We start from the raw sequence: 19,628 nt of genomic DNA on the forward strand, positions 1-19,628 counted from the left end.
GTGTGTGTGTGTGTGATATATTCTAAAACTTCAAACTAAAAGACAATTTACTATCTTCTTTTACTAGAGGGCATTTTTTTTTCCTGGCCCAATCTTCTAGATCTATTACATGCATCAGTGGTGATGAGAAAACAGTTCCAATTATATGAGTTTTTTTGTTTTTGTTTTTGTTTTTGTTTTTTTTTTTTGTTTTTCAAGACAGAGTTTCTCTGTGTAGCCTTGGCTGTCCTGGAACTCACTTTGTAGACCAGACTGGCCTCGAACTCAGAAATCCGCCTGCCTCTGCCTCCCAAGTGCTGGGATTAAAGGCATGTGCCACCACCGCCCGGCCTGAGTTTTTAAAAATTATTTTACATACTTATTTTGTATGTAAATGCACACAAGTGTACATATGCATGAATGACATGGTATACACGTGGAGATCAGAAGCCATTTCACAGGATTTTGTTCTCTCTTTTACCATGTGGGTTCTGGGATTGAATTCAGGTCATCAGGTTTGGCAGAAAGTGCCTTTATTCACTGAGCAATCTTCAGATCCTAAACTAAAAACTTTGATTTTCTGTTTATTGAAGAGATTGTAACTAAAGATGTTAGTGTGCTGGGCGTCTTTTAGTCCCTTCAAGCTAACTATCATACAAACTTATCTTTACAACTTCTTTGGATTTGATGTTTTCAAGTTCTTCTTATGTCTTTTTAAGCTAGCTAGTATTTAAAGTTTATTCTGTTTAATTCAGAATTTCTAGGTGTTTTGTTACAGAGGAATTTTACGATCTCAGTCACAATTTAATACAAAAGCTTGAAAATTTCTATTTGATATTAAAAAGCATTATACGGAAGCATGTTCCCGGGTTCTAGGGATTATCAAGTTAGTTCACAATGAGACAGGCTATGGTGATGCACGTCTCTAGTCCCAGCACTCCAACATCTCTGAGTTCCAGGCCAGCCTGGTCTACAGAGTGAGTTCCAGGACAGCCAGGGGTTCATAGAGAAACCCTGTCTTGAAACAACAACAACAACCTTACAGTATAGTCAGGGTCAGGTAAAGAGAAAATAGACAATGCTAAATTAAATGATCACTAAACAGAGATACAAGAAAGAAGGTATGGCAAGGCAGATAAAAGATAATTTTATTTCATAAAGACTGTCAATAGTAAATACTTTAAAATCTTTTTATTATATGAGAGGACAGGTACCTGTGTATCTGTGTCTGTTTTGTTGGTACCTTGGCATGTTGCTTTTGAGGGTTGGTTCTTTCCTTTTAAATGTTAAAATTAAGATTTGACATGTGTGTCCTGGGGATTAAACTCAGACCATCAGGCTTGAAGGGAAGTGCCTTTGCCTACTGAGCCATCTAAAAAGATATTTGTGTTTCTCAGCATATCTATATCCTATCAGACTGAAGTTAAGTTGATAAATATGTTTTATGTTTCTTTATATCTCCCTAAAGTGCTCATATTAAAAACAGAATAAAGTGGGAGTTTGTGCTTCTGGAAAGATGGAGTAAACTAATTTTTCCATATTTCCACTAAATTCCACAAAATCCTGTGTGTTATATATAATATTAAACAGACATTAGAAGGCTTTGAGGGGCTGGAGATATGGTTCAGTGGTTAAGACCACTGAATACTCTTCCAAAGGTCCTGAGTTCAATTCCCAGCAACTACATGGTGGCTCACAACCATCTGCAATGTGATCTCACACCCTCTTCTGGTGTGTCTAAAGACAACTACAGTGTACTTGTATACATAAAATAAATAAATCTTTAAAAAAAAAAAGAGAGAAGACTTTGAAAGGTGAAACGAAGGAAGTAGGGGCCCCAAGACCTGAAAAATGATAGTGGTAAGTTCCCTGTGTTTTCTTTTTAAATTAATATTATTTTAATTGGCAAATTAAAAAACACAAATTATGATTATATTTACTTACAGGATACATGCTTATGTTCTATGTATATAGTGTGGAATGATTAAATCAAGCTAATTATTATCTCATTTGTCATTTTTCTGTGGTAGCACATTTGAAATTTATTCTTTTAGCTATTTTTAAATGCACATCACCACCAAAGCAAACTGTTGTGCAATAGATCTTGAAAACTTATTCCTCCTGTTTGATACATTTCCTCATTGCTTCCCTACCCCACATCAGCCTCTGATAACCACCATGCACACTAAGAAAAGTTCAGCATTTTCACTTTCTACATGTAAGAGAGACTGTGTGGTATATTTAACATTCTTTTTTTTCCTTTTTAATAAAAAACTGACTTTTAAAATTACATTTATTTTTTAGTGTGATGTGTGTACACAGGTACAATGGGGCCCACATGAAAAGCAACTCATGGGAGTAAATTCTCTCCTGTCACCATGTAGGCCACAGAGATGGAACTCATATGTCAGTCTTGGTCACATGCACCTTTTATGTACTTAGTCATCTCACCAGGTCCAGTGGTCTTTCTGTGTAAACCTGGCTTACTTCACTTAACACATGCTTTTCAGATTCATCTATAATATACATTCCTTTTTTTTTTTTTCATGGTTTTTGGAGACAGACTTTCTCTATATAGCCCTGGCTATCCTGGAACTCACACTGTAGACCAGGCTGCCTCAAACTCAGAGATCTGCCTGCCTCTGTCTCCTGAGTGCTGGGATTAAAGTGCCACCACTGCCTGGTATGCCTTCTTTTGGGCTAGTAGACTTAAGAGTTGGAATGAAACAAGCCAGTAACTGAAGTCTGGGCACAGACAGAAAAGGTCCCAATAGAACCCACTTTCTCCAGCCAATGAATCATGAAAAGGGCCAGCCTAGCAAGACAGAAGACATAAAATAATAATCACCTGCTATCACCTGCTATATTCAGACATATCACTCAGATACACACACACACACACATGCACTCATGTGCGTGTACACACACACACACACACACACACACACACACACACACACACACACTTAGTTCCTTCCCTAGCCCTAGCAAATGGAGAGCCCAGACTTCCATCCAGGAAGTAAAGGCAGAAGTATCACAAGTTCAGGGCTAGCCTGGGTAGAACCAGCAAGGCTATCTTACTCAAACAATAAACCAGAAAATACATTTTTCTTTTTTTGTGTGTTTTTAAAGAAAATATACTACAACTGAGGCAAAAATCTTAATGTTACCTCATATAGTTCTAAATTTATGTAGAGAAAATGTTTTAGATAATTTTATTTTAATGGAGCAAGATAAAGGCACTATACATGTTGAATTATTCTCTCCTCGACCTCCAAGATACATTGAATTCTTTCTTACTTCAGAATGTGAATTCTAACTAGGATCACTGCTGATATTTCAAATGAGGTTATACAAGAATGGGTCCACATTTCAAGAAGGCTGATGTCCTTATAAGAATATGGCCATGTGAAGACACAGGGAAAAGACCATATGATAGCAAAGGCAGAAACTGCAAAGTAAGTAAGGCCAGAACTGCCAGCAAACCACCAAACACAGGAAGAGCAGAATGGAAGGAAGACACCTGCATTTGTACCTAGAGCTTCTATACCCAAGCCACTCAGCTTTCAGCACTTTGGTAGACAACCCCAGAAAACTAACACAGGCAAAAAAAAGAGGTTAGGTTTCTGGACTGCACTAGAAACTGCCAATACTAGCTAGCCATTAGCAGGCTGTAAATATACACTGAAAGCAAACAGAATACACAGCACAAGCACTACAGGTGTGCTAGAATAGAACTCTTAAAACATGGCCAGGCTGGGTGTGTAGCACATGCCTTTAATCCCAGCACTTAGGAGACAGTGGCAGGTAGATCTCTATAAATCTGAGACTAGCCTGGTATACACAGTGAGTTCCAGGACAGCCAAGGCTATATAGTAAAAGCCCATCTCAAAACAAACAAAGAACAATAAAAAGGAAAACTGAAAATGACATGAAAATTAAGAATTTTTGCTTACTAAAAAAAATTCTGAGAAGAATATCAAAGACAAAGTCAGATTGTGGGAAATATTTATAAACTACATATTCAACCAAAAATTTAAAATCTTAAAACTTTTAAAATTAACAAGGAAATATCCAAATTAATTCTTGTAAATACAAGAAAAAAAATGAGCAAAGACACGATAATTCAGTAAAGAGACCATAGTAATGGCAAAAGAAAGGATATACAAAGATACATTCAGTATCATTAACCATTAGGAAGATGCAAATTATAATATATTAGTATGTACTTTCTTAATAGTTGGAGTAAAAATTGCTAGTGAGGATGCAGAGAAACAAAATCATTCATATATCACAGGCAAAAATGGTAGAGCCACTCTGAAAACATTTCTGCAATTATAAGAAAAAGTAAACATACAATTACCATACATCCCATCAATTCCACTCTGAGACTTTATTCCAGAAAAAAGGAAACATGTATTTTCATAAAAACCTCCACATAGATGTTCACAATAGCTTTATGACAGCCCCAATATGAAAGTTACTCAACTGTGGTACATCTATAGCATACTACTATAGAGTACTGCTCAGCAAGAGAAAAGTCTACACTAGTATCCAGAGGATTATACTGAAGTGCAAAACCCAATCTCTAAGGTTATATTCTATATGATTTTATTTATAAAACTTTCTTAAGATGCCAAAATTATAAAAATAGAAGGCCAGTAGTTGCTCAGGATTGAGGACGGCTGTGGAACTGGGGCAGGGAGTAGATAAAGGAGTCACATAGGTCCTTCTGTTGATGTGTTTGTATCTCAATTGTGGCCATGTCAACTCCCTTGAGATATTCTACTACACATGCATTTCTATATTACATCCAAATAAAATAAAAAGTTTGTTCTAAAAACAAAAATGAGAAAACTGTACAGATCATTCTACTTATTGAGCTGAGCACCCACTATATGGCTAGGACCTATTAAAGTACTCTCGTAATATTATTTAATTTTCATAAATTCTATTAGAGACTATGTATGATCTTGTGAACTATATGGTGGGGGAAGGCAGGGCAGATGGAGCTGCCATGTGCCTGCTGGCTGGGGGCCCTGCTGCTGAGATGCTCTCCTAGCCTGTGCAACATCTGACGACACTACAGCCTTCCTTGAGAGGTGTTACTTAACTTAGCCAAGCAAGTCTAAGAAAGAAACAAAATTTGTTTTTATTCCTTGAATTTTAATTTTTTAAAAGAATATATTTTATGTATATGGGTCCTCTATCTTCATTCATGCATACATGCCAGAGGAAGGCATCAGATCCTATAGACAGATGGTTGTGAGCCACCATGTGATTGTTAGGAATTTAACTCAGGATCTCTGGAAGAGCAGCCAGTACTCTTAACTGCCACTAAGCCATTTCTCCAACACAATGAAAACATTTTTTTAAATGTATAGACTTTTCTGTTAAATGTATAGACTTTTCTTTAAATGTTATAGACTTTTCAAAGTCTATAACATCCTAGTCAATGTTATACATATTAAAGCAGACGTCTCATATATATATATTTTCTTTAGTTTTATTTAAATAAATTTCTTTAATTTTAGAACTCTTGCTTTTATTAATTAATAAATTACCTTAATTAATAAATTACATTAATAAGTTATCTGAAGAACAAGTCTTCCATACATCATAAATAAATTCTGGGTTATAGTTTTCTATCATTTTCCCGCTACAGGTTTTATTTTATTCCAATTTAGAATATAGACTTACTGTTACAAACCTGAGTATATTTTTATCAGAATGTTGACAGAATGTTGATGGCAAGTCCAAACTACTTACCATGTAACAATATAAATAGAACGAAGTACTAATGTAAAGACCAACATTCCATACATGACCTGAATAGGAATGAAAGAGAAAGTAGTCAGTACAATCCTTCCTCCTTTTTTTCTTCCTTCCCACTCATCTATCCATCCATCCATCCATCCATCCATCCATCCATCCATCCACCCAGCTAGCTAGCTATTTTGTGGTAACAAGGACTGAACCACAGCTTCATATATACTAGGGAAGTGTCCTGCCACTGAGCTATTATATCCATAGCTCCCATTTCTTTTTCCCTTTTCCTTTTATTTCACATAACAGCTTACTATGTAGACTAGACTGGCCTGGGACTCTGGATCCTCTTGCTTTAGTCTCTCAAGTGCTAGGACTATAGCTATATGCTACTATGTCCAGTTTAAAGTCAAGTTTTTAAAAAGATAGGAGGGACAGATGCAGTTAGTACAAACTTTTATTTCCACTACTCAGGAGGCTGACATGGGAGGATCGTTAGTTTTAGGGTAGCCTGGACTATATTGCTAGAGCCTATCTCAAAGCCAGTCAACCAACACACAGTACTGATCTTTCTCATAATAAATAAAATTCCAAAGTAACTGGGCATCAGAGTATCATATAATAATATAGTCTATGAAACTTTTTAAAAAGTTTTCTAGCTTTGTCATTAACCAGATGAGAAAAAGCAGACAAATCAATATCCTTTCAAACTCTCTCTTATTGTATTTATAAAGAAAGGTATTTTAGTATGATACTGGTTAGATCAAACTATATAATATGCATGTGTACATATTTATATACAATGTGGCATATATCAGATCAAAATTTCTAGTTATCTTTTTTCCAAATGTGCTTATCATATCAGTTTCCTTATATTCCTAATTAATAATAAAGGCCTGGAGTGATGGCTCAGAGCATTTGCTGCTCTTTCAGAGGACCTGGGTTCAATTCCGAGAACCTCCTTAGCAATTTACAACTATCTTTAATTCAAGTTCCAATGGATCCAAACTCTCTCACAATGCACATTTAAAAAAGAATGTGAGATGCAATGCATAGTTAATAATAAAATGTATAAAGAAACATAATAGAAAAAGTTAAGCCAAACTACGCAGATTCTTGTTTTTCATATTGTTTACTCTATGTGCTTTAACAAAATCTGGCATGAGAAAAAAAAAGTTTCCATATACTGATGTGCCACATTGGGGAAATCAATCTTTAGCAGACATCTACTCTGTCAGGAAAATTAAATAACAAGTCTCCTTTAGACAGCAGATGGCCTCTCCCTGAGATATCAATTGCTGATTTGTCAATTTGCTGTTAAAATGGCTTCACTGGCTCCTTAGGTATTCTTTTTTTTACTATCTACTCTTACATATGCTTTTCTTTTTGTTCCTTCTTTTAAAGATATACTGGTGCATCTATTTAATGTGGTGGCTAAGTAATTAGGGTATTACCTTATTTGAAAGACCATCAAATTAAATCAGTGAATTTGGGCTCTCATTTGGAGATTTCTGGATCACCTTGGACTTAATAGTAAAGCAGAATTATTATCAGTACTTTTCTTCCTCGTGAAATTGAATCTGGCTACCTTTGATGTTTATTAACCCTTTCCTTTTAGTTTTATATCATGACTCATCTCTAGAGCTAAGTCAAATACCTTTTAGAAGCTTCTCATTATTTATCATGAGCAGGAATTTATGTGTCATTTGATATCTAAACATATAGTTTTAAAATGTTCATTTATTTTTATGAATATGAATGATTTGCCTGTATGAATGTGCATTATGTATATGCCTGGTACCTGCTAAGCTAGAAAAGGGAATCAGATTGCCTAAAACTAGAGTCACAGATGGCTCTGAACTCTTATGTGGGTGCTGAGAACTGCACCCCAGTTCTCTGTAAGTACATCAAGTGTTCTTAACCACTGAGCTATCTCTCTAGCCCTATGTAGGATAATATCAAATTATACAATTAAGTTTAATGAATGTAACTATTAAGTTGCAATCTTATATTGTTTTCATATGATACTTATAAAATAATACCTGTTCTTGTTTTTAACAATTTCTAAGGCTTTAAATGTACTGTTATTGGATGTGTTTGTATTTGAGAAATATGTGTGACTGGATTCATGTATGTAGCAATGCCCTTCTATCATGGAACCTAGGGACTGAATTCAGTACCAGGCTTGCACGGCAAGAGTTTTTAACCTGTTGATCCATTTTGCTGCCCCATTTTCACTATTTTTATAAATCAAGAAATTAAAAGCTTAAAGACAAGAAGAAATGACTATATGGCTTATCCAATGTCAAGAGATCAAGATTCTAAATGTTCCAGCCAGGGTTTCTTTAGATAAGTTTGCCTTCCCCTTCTTTTTTCAAATAATGAATAGTTGTGTCAAAGACCAGGTGACTCATTTACTGTTGTTTGTTTGTTTCTTCATGTTGCCAGGGATTAAACCCAAGGCCTTTTGACTCCTAAGCAGATATTCTACCACTCAACTCTCACTCCAACCCCACTAACCATTTATCTTAAAATAAGCAATCAAATTCAACAAAAGCTATGGTCAGAAGAATGAAAACAAGGCTGGGTGTGGTAGCACACCTTGTAATCCTATACTTAGAAAGCTAAGGCAGAAGTAGCTCAAGTTTGAAGACAACTTGAGCTATATAGTGAGATATTCTCTAAAAAGACCAAACACCAAAAAAGAGTGAAAACATATGCCACAGTGTGGAATGATATCTCTTAGTATAGCTGTCACCTAGACTCTGCAAACATTTAATATTTTTTCACATTATGTCTCTCTGTGTCTCTCCTTACCTACCTAATTACTTATCTATAACTAAACATTTAGATGCATGTTTCTCCTTAAACAAAGATATTCTATTTGATATCCAAAGTATAAACACAGAGACTATAATATTGGTGGCATGATAATAAATGGCCTATAGTTGTCTTAATATTTGTAATAGGCAAACCCAAAAGACAAATAAGTGGGGCTTGGTTGTTGGTGCCTTTAATCCCAGCACTCAGGGAGGCAGAGACCAGCCTGATCTACATAGTGAGTTCCAGGCCAGCTAGAGCTGCATAGTAAGGGCCTGTCTAACACAATACAAAACCACTACACAGGGCATGAAAGTTACATTTAGTCATTACACTTCTCAATTGTGCTGATCGTTTTTTTTTTTTTTTTTTCAGCTTGATACAAGCGGGGGGTCATGTGGGAAGAGAGAACCTTAACTGAGAAAATGCCTGTAAGATTGGCTTATAGGCAAATCTGGAGTGCATTTTCTTGATTAGAGATTGATATGGGGAGGGCCCAGCCCAGTGTGGGTGATGCTAGCCTTGGATAAGTGGTCCTGAGTTACTAATAAAAACTGAATTTTTCTGTAAGTCTCCATCTGTTGCAAAGAGAGGTGATCTGTTGATGAGGGGTTAAGAGTACCCTTACCTGTGAGTATAAAGACAAATGTTTATAGACTGTTGTTAGGGATTATGCTAGTGTAGTAAAATAGTGGTTGTAGATTCTCCTCCAATAACTACAAGCAATCAAAATGCAGAGACGTAGAACCCAGTCCCAATAAATACATCTACAAAACAGTTCCCACACCTAAGGATCAGGGAATATTTCAGAAGAGGGAATGGAAAGATTGCAAGAGCCAGAAACTTGGAAGTTTGCTATGTCTCTCCTAGTAATATCAGAAGCTACACCCATTAAATCTCACCAACATGAATGTCCAAATATAAGCTGAACAAGAATGACAGTGATCAACATGCCAAACTGAACAAAGAAAAGCCTATGATGCCTCAACCTTACACAAAGAACTACAGACAACTGAGGAAAGTTGGAAATAGGAGAAATGGCTTTCCCAGGGGAAGAACACACCAACTGGTTGTCCAGTACCAGATGATTACCCTGAAAACATATATATGGAACAAGCAGGTTATATTTAAGAATATATTTGTATACACATGTACATATATGCATGAAATAACAATTAGTTTTAAAAAAAGAGGCCATGAGTTTGAAGGAGAGTGGGAGGAGTATATGACAGGGTTTGGAGAGAGGAAAGGGAAGGGTAATTAAATTATAATCTCTTTTAAAAAAAAAGCAAGCTGAGCAATCCATGATGGGGCAGCCAGTAAAATAGACCCCTTATGGTCTCAGTTTGAGTTCCTACTTCCAAGTTCCTGCCTGAGATCTGCCTTGACTTCTGTCTGTAAGCTGTAAGATGAAATAAGCCTTTTCCCTATCTAGTTGGTTTTGGTCACAGTGTTTATTGCAGCAGTAGAAAGCAAGCTAGTATCCTCTCTGAAGTCTTCTTAATCAGACTAGTTCCTCACTCTTTCCTTGTGCTTGATGAACTTAGCTTTTGTGGCCCACAGAATCTTGTTACATGACTGTAAAAGTAACTTTTACTTTCTTGTTGCAATTGTTGTTTGGGAGGCTTACTGCCTCTCTGTCTGTTAACCTAGGCCAAGTCCTGGAAGTGTCTGGCCTCCATAAAACCTAACCTAGGCCTAGAATGTTTTCAGTCTCTCAGACTTGCTGCTGAGTAAGCTCGCCCTTTCTTGTTCTTTCTGAACTCTAGCTGGCTGGTTCAACTCAACCATTCTAGCCTCAAATTCCTCTCCCAGCTAACTTATTCTATCTGGCTGTTCTCTAGGCCTCAGAATTCCTTTGCACAGCCTCAAATTAACACTAGCAATCTTTTCTAATCTTCTGGCTCCTTTCTATTCTCTTGCTCATTGTCTTTACTTGTGTCTAGTTTGTTCTGTCTCCAATCTGTCTCTGTAAAACTCTCCTGGTAGAACCGCCTCCTTCTCCCTCTCTGTGCTGCTCTACTCCCTCTCTCAACTCTACTGTGCTCTACTCTCTTTTCTTGTGCTGTACTCTCTTCTCCTGCACTGTCTGTCTCTCCCTTAACTAACTTCCTTTTCCTCTCCATTCTCATGGGAGTTGGGCATATCCTATTCTATCAAATCTTTCTCTGATTTTGCCACTTTTTCCTGCAGCTCTATTAGACATCATGTTCAAACATGGGTGCTTCCTTCTAAAAACTAACTTTACCTTCATTGTTTGGGATTAAAGGAGTACTAAAGGCATATCTGACTTCCAGCCAGATTAAAGGTGTGTGTTAAGGGTTAAACCACACACTAACTAGAAACAGGTTCAAATATCCTGTAACAAACACTTGGCCTGAGCTGGTTTGAACTTACAATCCTTTTTCCCTAAGCCATCAGAGTTCTGGGATTACAGTCATGTACCATCTGGCTTATGACTCTGATATTTTTAAAAGTTATAGTCAAATTACTCTGGGGAATTTCCTTTAGTATGAGTTTATTCTTATATCTCTTAATGATTTACTAAAATGATGCTGTATCCTCAAGTGAATCACATCAGGACATATTTGATACCTATTACTGGTAATACTAAATTTATTGTAGATTTTTCAAAATATATCATCCAAACCAGGAGTTCATACTAATATTGACCTCAAATTCTAAATCCATTCTCCTGCCCCAGGCCCCAGAGTGCTAAAATTAAAGGTGTTCACCACCAAGTTTAACTATCTCATTCTATATTTGTAACTTCTTCTAAGAGTGGGAATTATAGCTAGTTTGTTAATTGCTTGGCAGTTTATTGTTTAAAAAAAAAAAAAAAACAGTACAAAGAGGGGCTAGAGCACAGGCTACTCTTCCAGAGGTCCTGACTTCAATTCCCAGCAACCACACAGAGTTTAACAAACATCTGTAATGGGATCCGATGCCCTCTTCTGGTATGTCTGAAGACAGCAACAGTGTACTCATTAAATAAAGAAGTCTTAAAAAAAAAAGTTTCTTTAAAAAAAAAAAAAAAACACTACAAAGGATGAATAAGAGAAGGTATGGCAGAAGGCACACAAATGGTCCATGCCCACTTTGAGTATGACATTGTTCCACTTTCTGGATGAATTTACCTTGACTTTGTGTTTGTGTGCACGTGTGTTTGTGTGTGTGTGTGTGTGTGCGTGTGTGTTTGTGTGTGTGTGCATACGTGCACTGAGAACATGGGGATATCTTGATTTTTTTAATCTCTAGAACTAGGATATAAACCACATTATATGTGAGTAGGCTCAGTTTTCAACCTGTTTCCCTTTTTATCAGCACACATTATTGTTATACATAGAGAAGAAAATATTTCTTATTGAAAACACATAGCTACTGCAATATGGGTAGTTATATTTGATAGTTTGTTATTTTTATTATATAGAACAAATTCAAATAAGCCTAAAACACAAAGTGAAACTGATGGTAATAAAATTACAAATCTTTCTAAATAAAATGTCAATTGCATAAGGATATCACTGCAAATTATAATAAATAAGAAAGTGATGATGCTCTTTACTATAGTATCAATGAGTACATTTGTTTTTCAAAGAGCCCGAAGAAAAAAGTGAGGCCCCCAAAAGGAGTTGCAGATTTTATTTCAACAAATAGATTCTATTATTGTATTGAGTTTTAAAAGCTACAGGAATATTTATTTTCTATATAAGCATTTAAAAGTATAAGGCATGGGCTAGAGAAATGGCTCAGAGTTTAAGAGTGCTGCTCTTCCAGTGGTACTGAGTTCAATTCCCACAGGGAACCACAGGGTGGCTCATAACCATCCATAATGAGATTTGGTGCCCTCTTCTGGCCTGCAGGCATACATGCAGGCAGAACACTATACATTAATAAATCTAAAGAAAAAAAGTATAAGGCATCTGACATCCCTGAGATGGGGGGGAGCTAGTTTGTTAAAAGAATGGTTTCATAAATCATGTATTAGTTACTCTCTATTGCTTTAGGGAACACCATGACCAAGGAAACTTATAGAAGAAAGGGTTTATTTGGGCTTATGGTTCCAGAGGGCTAAAGTCCATGATGCAGACTGGAGGCAGCAGGCTACTCTAGAATGGAGCCTAGAGTCCAAGCTGAGAGCTCACAACTCTAACCACAAGCAGAAGGCAGAGAGCAAATTCAAAATGGCACCAAGTCTTTAAACTATTAAAGTCCATCTCTAGTGATATACTTCATCCAAAAGAGAACACCTCCTAAACCTCACAAAGAGCACCCTCATCCAGAAACCAAATATCCAAACATCCGAACCTGTGGGCGATATTCTCATTCAAACTGGAAGTCATGTAAATCTAGCTATGATCCTAGCTCTGCCTCGTAAATATTGTATTTGTTGTCTAAAGGTAACTAATTTTATATCTGAGCTCATTTCTCTTAAGATATACATACTAATCCCTAATTTGTAGGGCTGTCAGTGAGAACAGAAATTTGAAATTTGTGTGGTATCAGGCACAAGACTCCACATATAACCTTCACCTTAAAAGATCCATTAAATATATAAGGAGAAAATATTTGAGGAATTTGCAGTTTAGTCTTTTCTAGGTCATAATATTGTAAAGACTTTTTTTTTTTTTTTGACAGATAATCTAACATAGCCTAAGCTGGTCTTCATCCTCTTTCTTTATCTCCAAAGTGCTAGCATTAGAGGTGTGTGGTATCACATTAGGCTTCATAAAAAGATTTTAGGTGTGTGCATATGCATGAAGATCCTGGGTTTCTTCAGCTTCTAAGAGTGATACTGTACTTGTATTACTGGATATCAACATCCAGCTGTATTGTGACATTGGCTGTACCCAAGTATATTCCTGTTACCTAGACCTAATTCCTGTTTGCAGCTTTGTTTTGAAGTGATCTTTATTTTAAAATTCTTTTGGGGGTACTGTCATGTTTGAATCACAGCACTCAGGCAAGCAACAGAGACAAGTGGATCTCTATTGAGTTGAAGGGCATAGAGCTCTTGGCTAGCCAGGGGTATAGCCAGCAGTCATGTAGCCCATGCTGGCTTTGAACTCACTTTGTAGCTGAGGGTGACCTTGAAGTCCTGATCCCCCTGCTAGGATCTCTTAGAAAATAAAATTGCAGGAATGCGCCGTTATTCTAGGCCAGTGGTTCTCAACCTGTAGGTCATGACCCCTTTCACAGGGGTCACATAACAGATATCCTGCATATTAGATATTTACATTGTAATTCATAACAGCAGCAAAATTACAGTTATTAAGTAGCAAGAAAATAATTTCATGGCTGGGGTCACCACAACAGGAGGAACTGTATTATTGAACTGTATTATTAAAGGGTTGCAGCATTAGGAAGGTTGAGAACCAGTGATCTAGGCTAATTGTAAATTTTTGACATTTTACCACTTCATTTTTAAAAATTGTATCTGCATATAGCGTCCTAAAGAAGGGAAACACAGACAACATGCATGTACTGTTAAACAATTAAATGTTTCATAATTTTAAAAAATTATCATACTGGAGAGATGGCTCCAGTAGTTAAGGGTACTTGTTCTTGCAGAGAACCCGGATTTGATTCCCAGAACCCACATGGCAGCCCCAAACCATCAGTTCCACATGATCTGATAATGTCTTCCGACCTTCACAGGCACCAAGCACGCACATGGTATACAGACATACATGTAAGCAAAACACTCATGTAAATAACATAAATACATCTTTTTTAAAAAATTACCTGATGGAATATAGGCTCTTTTACTTTTAGGTAAATCTGAAAAATATTAGAAGAAACATAAGTGAAGGAAAGTATATAAAACCCTATTCCAACCACTCTGTGAATCCCAAACCTCCTCTTCCCCCTTGTCATTCCAACCAGATTTCAGCCACATAAAACCAATCAGACAAGGTGGCATGGCACAGGGGGGCTAGTCCAGCCATGGCAAATGAAATAATAAAACATTTCAAATCAGTGATGGACTACTTTAATATTGGTCTTTGTGTTACCATCAAGATGGGTCAAGGATACAAGGTTATTCATGAAGGGTGAATAAAGTATGTCAACAATCCCTTTATTATATCTGTTCTACAGTAGAAAGAAAACTGTATTCAGAGACCAAAGTCAAATTTCTAGCTCTGCTACTTGATTGCTACAGGCCTTTACCAAGTGTCATTTAGCTTAAAAAAATTGTCCTTACCTGAAGAATGGAGAATGCTAAGCCCAAGTACATGAAGTGATCTAAACATACTAGATTATCAGAAATGAAGACATTTAAACAAATTTCTTGTACCCATTTCTGCTTCCAAACTATTCACTACCTAGATGAACCTCCAGTTCACACAAACCCGTTTCAGGGGTCAGTATTTTGTGGGTGTTAAATTCAATGCCTTTATAAGATTTAATATGTACAAACTGTCCACGGATGCACATGTTCTAAATGACAAAGTACAGACGAATCAAAGTCAAATCAACCCTTCAGAGACTCTTCCATGACAAAGTTCAGGTTTCTTTTTGTTTGTTTGGTTTTGGTTTTGGTTTTGGTTTTTTTCGAGACAGGGTTTCTCTGTGTAGCCCTGGCTGTCCTGGAACTCACCCTGTAGACCAGGCTGGCCCTGAACTCAGAAATCCACCTGCCTCTACCTTCCAAGTGCTGGGATTAAAGGCATGTGCCACCACTGCCCAGCAAAGTTCAGGTTTCTTAACTTGACACTCAAAGCCTCCAGTTGCTCCTGCTTTCCTGTCTGGCCTCAGTGCCGTCTCCTCATCTAATCTCCAGAAAGCACTGTGCCTCTTTAAGTGCATCACTTCCACGCTTCTGCATCTGTAAACAGACTGCTCTTTACTTTGTTCAGAAATCCTCCTCAACTGGCAAATACTTTTGACAACTCAACACAAATTATTCCTCTTTGGAGTCTTTTCTGATCTCTTCCACTTCCAACAGAAGCAACTATTCACCATCTACCTATACACTTTAGACAGTAGCCTTCCTAACGATGTGACCATTTAAGTACAGTTCCCAGTGTTGTGGTGACCATGACCACAAAATTCTTTTGTTGCTACCTCATTACTGTAACTTAGCTAGTTATGAAGTGTAATGTAAATAACTAGTGTGCAGGATATCTGTGATAACCCACAGCTTGAGAACTGTTGCTTTATGGCATTCTACTGGTTTGTTGCTTTCCCGTATAAGTCAATAATTTCTTTGATATCTAGAATTGGGGTTAGATATCTTTATGTCTTCATTTAATGTAGTAATTTAATGAAACAATACAATTTTGGAACTTAGCTATAAAAATAATTTTTGAAATAAGTTTCTTACTATAAAAAGATCACAATTATTTCCTTTTAGCAGTCAAAGGGCTTTGACTGCCATATTATTACCTGTAACTCTAAACCAATAAGGAGAATGTGTTTAATCTGTGTCTTTATTTCAAAATACTAATTGGAACTCACTATGTATCTTAGGCTAGGTTTGAATTCACAATCTCCTGCCTCCATCTTCTGAATATAGGGATTACAGGTGAGCACCAACAGGCCAGCCCTAAGGTTATGTTTCTGAAACATTCTGTTTTTTAGGCTAAGAATCATGGAGTCCTTATTATGTGCCATGTATTAATATTATAGTTAGTATAAAATATATCCTATGCTCCATTTTATGGTAAGAAAAAAAACTAAAGGTGAGAAAGAACTAAGTAAAAATATTAGATTCAAAACTCACATCCAATGGATTCTAAAGTTTGATCTGTTTCTAATTAAAACATGTTTTACCTTACAAATAGGTCTAGCCTTGACTTTGATGCCAACTTGCTAAATAAACTTAGTTGGCTAGGCATATCACTGATACTCTAGATTTTATTCCCTTCACTAACACAATAACATGACTTTTTTCATCTCTGAATCTATAGACGTTTTTCATTATTAACTAGTACAGAGTTTAGGCAAAGGAGTATAGAAACTCAGGAAAACAGTGAATATTCATCTTAACCAGCCGCCATTTTCCTTTAGTAGGTTGTTAATGGTTTTCTTCTTACCTATTCAGAGACAATAGTTACTTTTTTTTTACATTGTATGTATGTATGTATGTATGTATGTATGTATGTATATGATGGCATGACTGTGAAGGTCCAAAGACAACTTCCAAGGGCAAATTCTTTCCTTCCATTAAGTGGGTTCTGAGAATTGAAGTAAAGGTGCCAGGATTGAAGGCAAGCACCTTTACCCACTCAGTCATCTTACCATCCCTGCTTACTTTTCACTTCTAGGATGTTTGCACTCTGTGACATGAGGCATCTTTCTTTTCCTGTATCTCTGACTAATGATTTTAGTCTCCTTTGTTGGTTATAGTTCTTCATGGTTCTCAAATGTCTGCATTCCACAGGGTTGTATCTTTTTAGTTTTAATAGCATGCTTTACTTTGGTAACAGTTTACCTATCCCATATTTTTGATATAACCTACACCCAACCAACTCCTAAATCTACATCTTTAGTCCAGCATACCTGTTAAGCCTTCGGTATCCTTAATACTGAATACTTCAAACTCAACATACCATAAATCAAATTTATCCACTCCTATACCACGGCATAAACTTACTAATTATTTTTCCTGAAAAAGATGCTTATAGTTCAATTATTTAATTTCAATTAAAAAGTTTTCCTTTTATTACATTTAGTGTGTGTGTGTGTGTGTGTGTGTGTGTGTATACATGCACTCATGTGATGGCATATGTGCAAACCAGAAGGCACCCTGAAGGAAAGAAGTTAGCTTTCTTCTACCATTTAGGTTCAAATGATCAAACTTAAGGTTGATAGCTTAACAGCAGGGCCCTTTACTCACTGAGCCATTTTGCTGGTCCAGTTTATTATTATTTTAAGAACTTATAGCCCAGACTAGACTTAAACTCATTATATAGTTAGAGATGACCTCAAACATCTGATCCTCCTGCCTCTACCTTCCTCACTTAGGTTTTGAAAATGCAGACACAGACATCCAAACAACACACTTAGTTTTACTCAGTACTGTGGATATAGTCTACGGCTTTCTGTATACCTGGTAAGCACTTTACCAACTGAACAACAACTGCAGTCTTCTTATTTTGTATGTATTTTTATCTTTAGTTTTATTGCTTTGTTTTGTTTTTTGAGACAGGGTTTCTCTATGTAGCCCGGGCCATCTTGGAACTCACTCTGTAGACCACACTAGCCTCAAACTCAAGAGATTTGCCTGCCTCTGCCTCCTGAGTGCTGGGATTAAAGGTATGCACCACCACTGCCCCACAATTTAATTTTGTATTTTAAGAAAGGGACTCACATAGCCTGGCTCTGGACTTGCTATTTAGTAAGTAAGATTGACCTTTAACTGACGATCCTCCTGCCTCTACCTCTTGAGTGCTGAGACTACAGGTCTCCATGTTGGGCTCCATGTTTTAATTTTAAAAGGTTTTGCTGTGTAGTTTATACTAGCTGCAAACTTGGAACTATCATGCCTTGGCCTGCTAGTGTTGGGAATACAGGCATGTGCCATCACTTACAAGAGAAGCCATTCTGTACATTCTGTCTTTCTTGTGCTTCCACCTCCTCTACTCAATGGGTCATACATCTCACTAATTATGTATGGCTGCTTCTTTTCTTTTTTCTTTTTCTTTCTTTCGAGGGCTGGGCTTGGTGGCACATGCCTTTAATTCCATCCCTGGCAAAGCAGAAACAGTTGGATCTCTATAAATTCAAGACCAGCCTGTTCTACATAATGAGTTACAGGATAACCACTACATAGTGAGATCTTATTTTAAAGAAAAAGAAAAAAAATCAAATCAAAACCCCCAAACCATAACAATAACAACAAACAAAGTATAAGCCCCCAAAAAACCCTTTTGAACTACACTTAGTAGATAAATGAATTGTGTGTAATTCATACTTTAGTGACTATTTTACTTGCTAAAGGTAAAATACAATTTTTCTGTTTATATTTTCAGTACATATGAAAAAGTATTTTATCTTTATTTGCTCTTCAGCCAGACTAGCAGCATGCAGTGTCAAGGATATTTGTAACTAATTTCAGAAAGTAGTTTACATTTGTACATGTGGACTCTTAGATGGAGCTGAACAGATTTTCCTGATGGTATTGTAAAGTGGGAAAACTTAAATCCAGATGTATTCATTATTTTATGAGACATTAAAAACATCATAACAAAATTTCTGAAAATTTTGGCTACAATTCTTTGAAGTGAAAATTTTTATGTTCATTTACTTTGTAGACTTCATAGTACCCCATGTAAGCACACAAATGCATATGCACACAAATACTTGCATGCATGCATACACACCAATTTGTTTAAATGTTAGTAAAAACAATGCGTCTGCAAATGACCACATCACAACTCCTGAGCATAAATGACAAACAAGTATCTGCATATTTCCTATTAGAGGTTAATGTTTTGACAAACAAGCTGAAAGTGTATATAGATTGTGCAATATTGAACCTATTTCTCCAATTACCAAATTAGAGAGACCACTGGATGGCAATGAACAAATGTCTAATTCTTCATATTTTTGGATTTCAATCTATTAGGATATGTTGGTAACATTAATTTTCATATTAAGAAAAAGTAATTGTCAGTTCCTATTGTTTTTGTTGTAAGAGGTGGAATTAGGTTTGTGTGGATTTGTTGAAAGATTACTTTTTTCCTTCTTCTAGGGTATAGTTTTGCTCCTTATGTTTTCCATCTATTATCCTTTGTAGGGCTGGGTTTGTGGATATTGTGTAAATTTTGTTTTGTCATGGAATATCTTGTTTTCTCCATCTATGGTAATTGAGAGTTTTGCTGGGTATAGTAGCCTGGGCTGGCATTTGTAGGGTCTATATGACATTTGCCCAGGATCTTCTAGCTTCCATAGTGTCTGGTGAGAAGTCTGGTATAATTCTGATAGGCCTGCCTTTATAAGTTACTTGACCTTTTTCCCTTACTGCTTTTAAAAATCTTTCTTTGTTTTGTGTATTTGGTGTTTTTATTATTATGTGATGGGAGGAATTTCTTTTCTGGTCCAGTCTATTTGGAGTT

At 36.4% G+C, this 19,628-nt stretch overlaps 1 protein-coding gene across 1 annotated transcript in view; it reads right to left on the minus strand.

Annotated features, from left to right (window-relative positions):
- The window catches only part of Acer3 (alkaline ceramidase 3), a 94,204-nt gene that overhangs the window by 19,070 nt on the left and 55,506 nt on the right, over positions 1–19,628 (minus strand). Inside the window, exons 6-7 of the mRNA XM_031387446.1 lie at positions 14,311–14,346; positions 5,749–5,807 (exon numbers count right to left, since the gene is read on the minus strand). Coding sequence (XP_031243306.1) covers positions 5,749–5,807; positions 14,311–14,346 — 95 coding nt within the window. The remainder of the gene's footprint in view (positions 1–5,748; positions 5,808–14,310; positions 14,347–19,628) is intronic.

This window comes from Mastomys coucha, unplaced genomic scaffold (genome assembly GCF_008632895.1).
Source record: "Mastomys coucha isolate ucsf_1 unplaced genomic scaffold, UCSF_Mcou_1 pScaffold21, whole genome shotgun sequence".
NCBI lineage: Eukaryota > Metazoa > Chordata > Mammalia > Rodentia > Muridae > Mastomys > Mastomys coucha.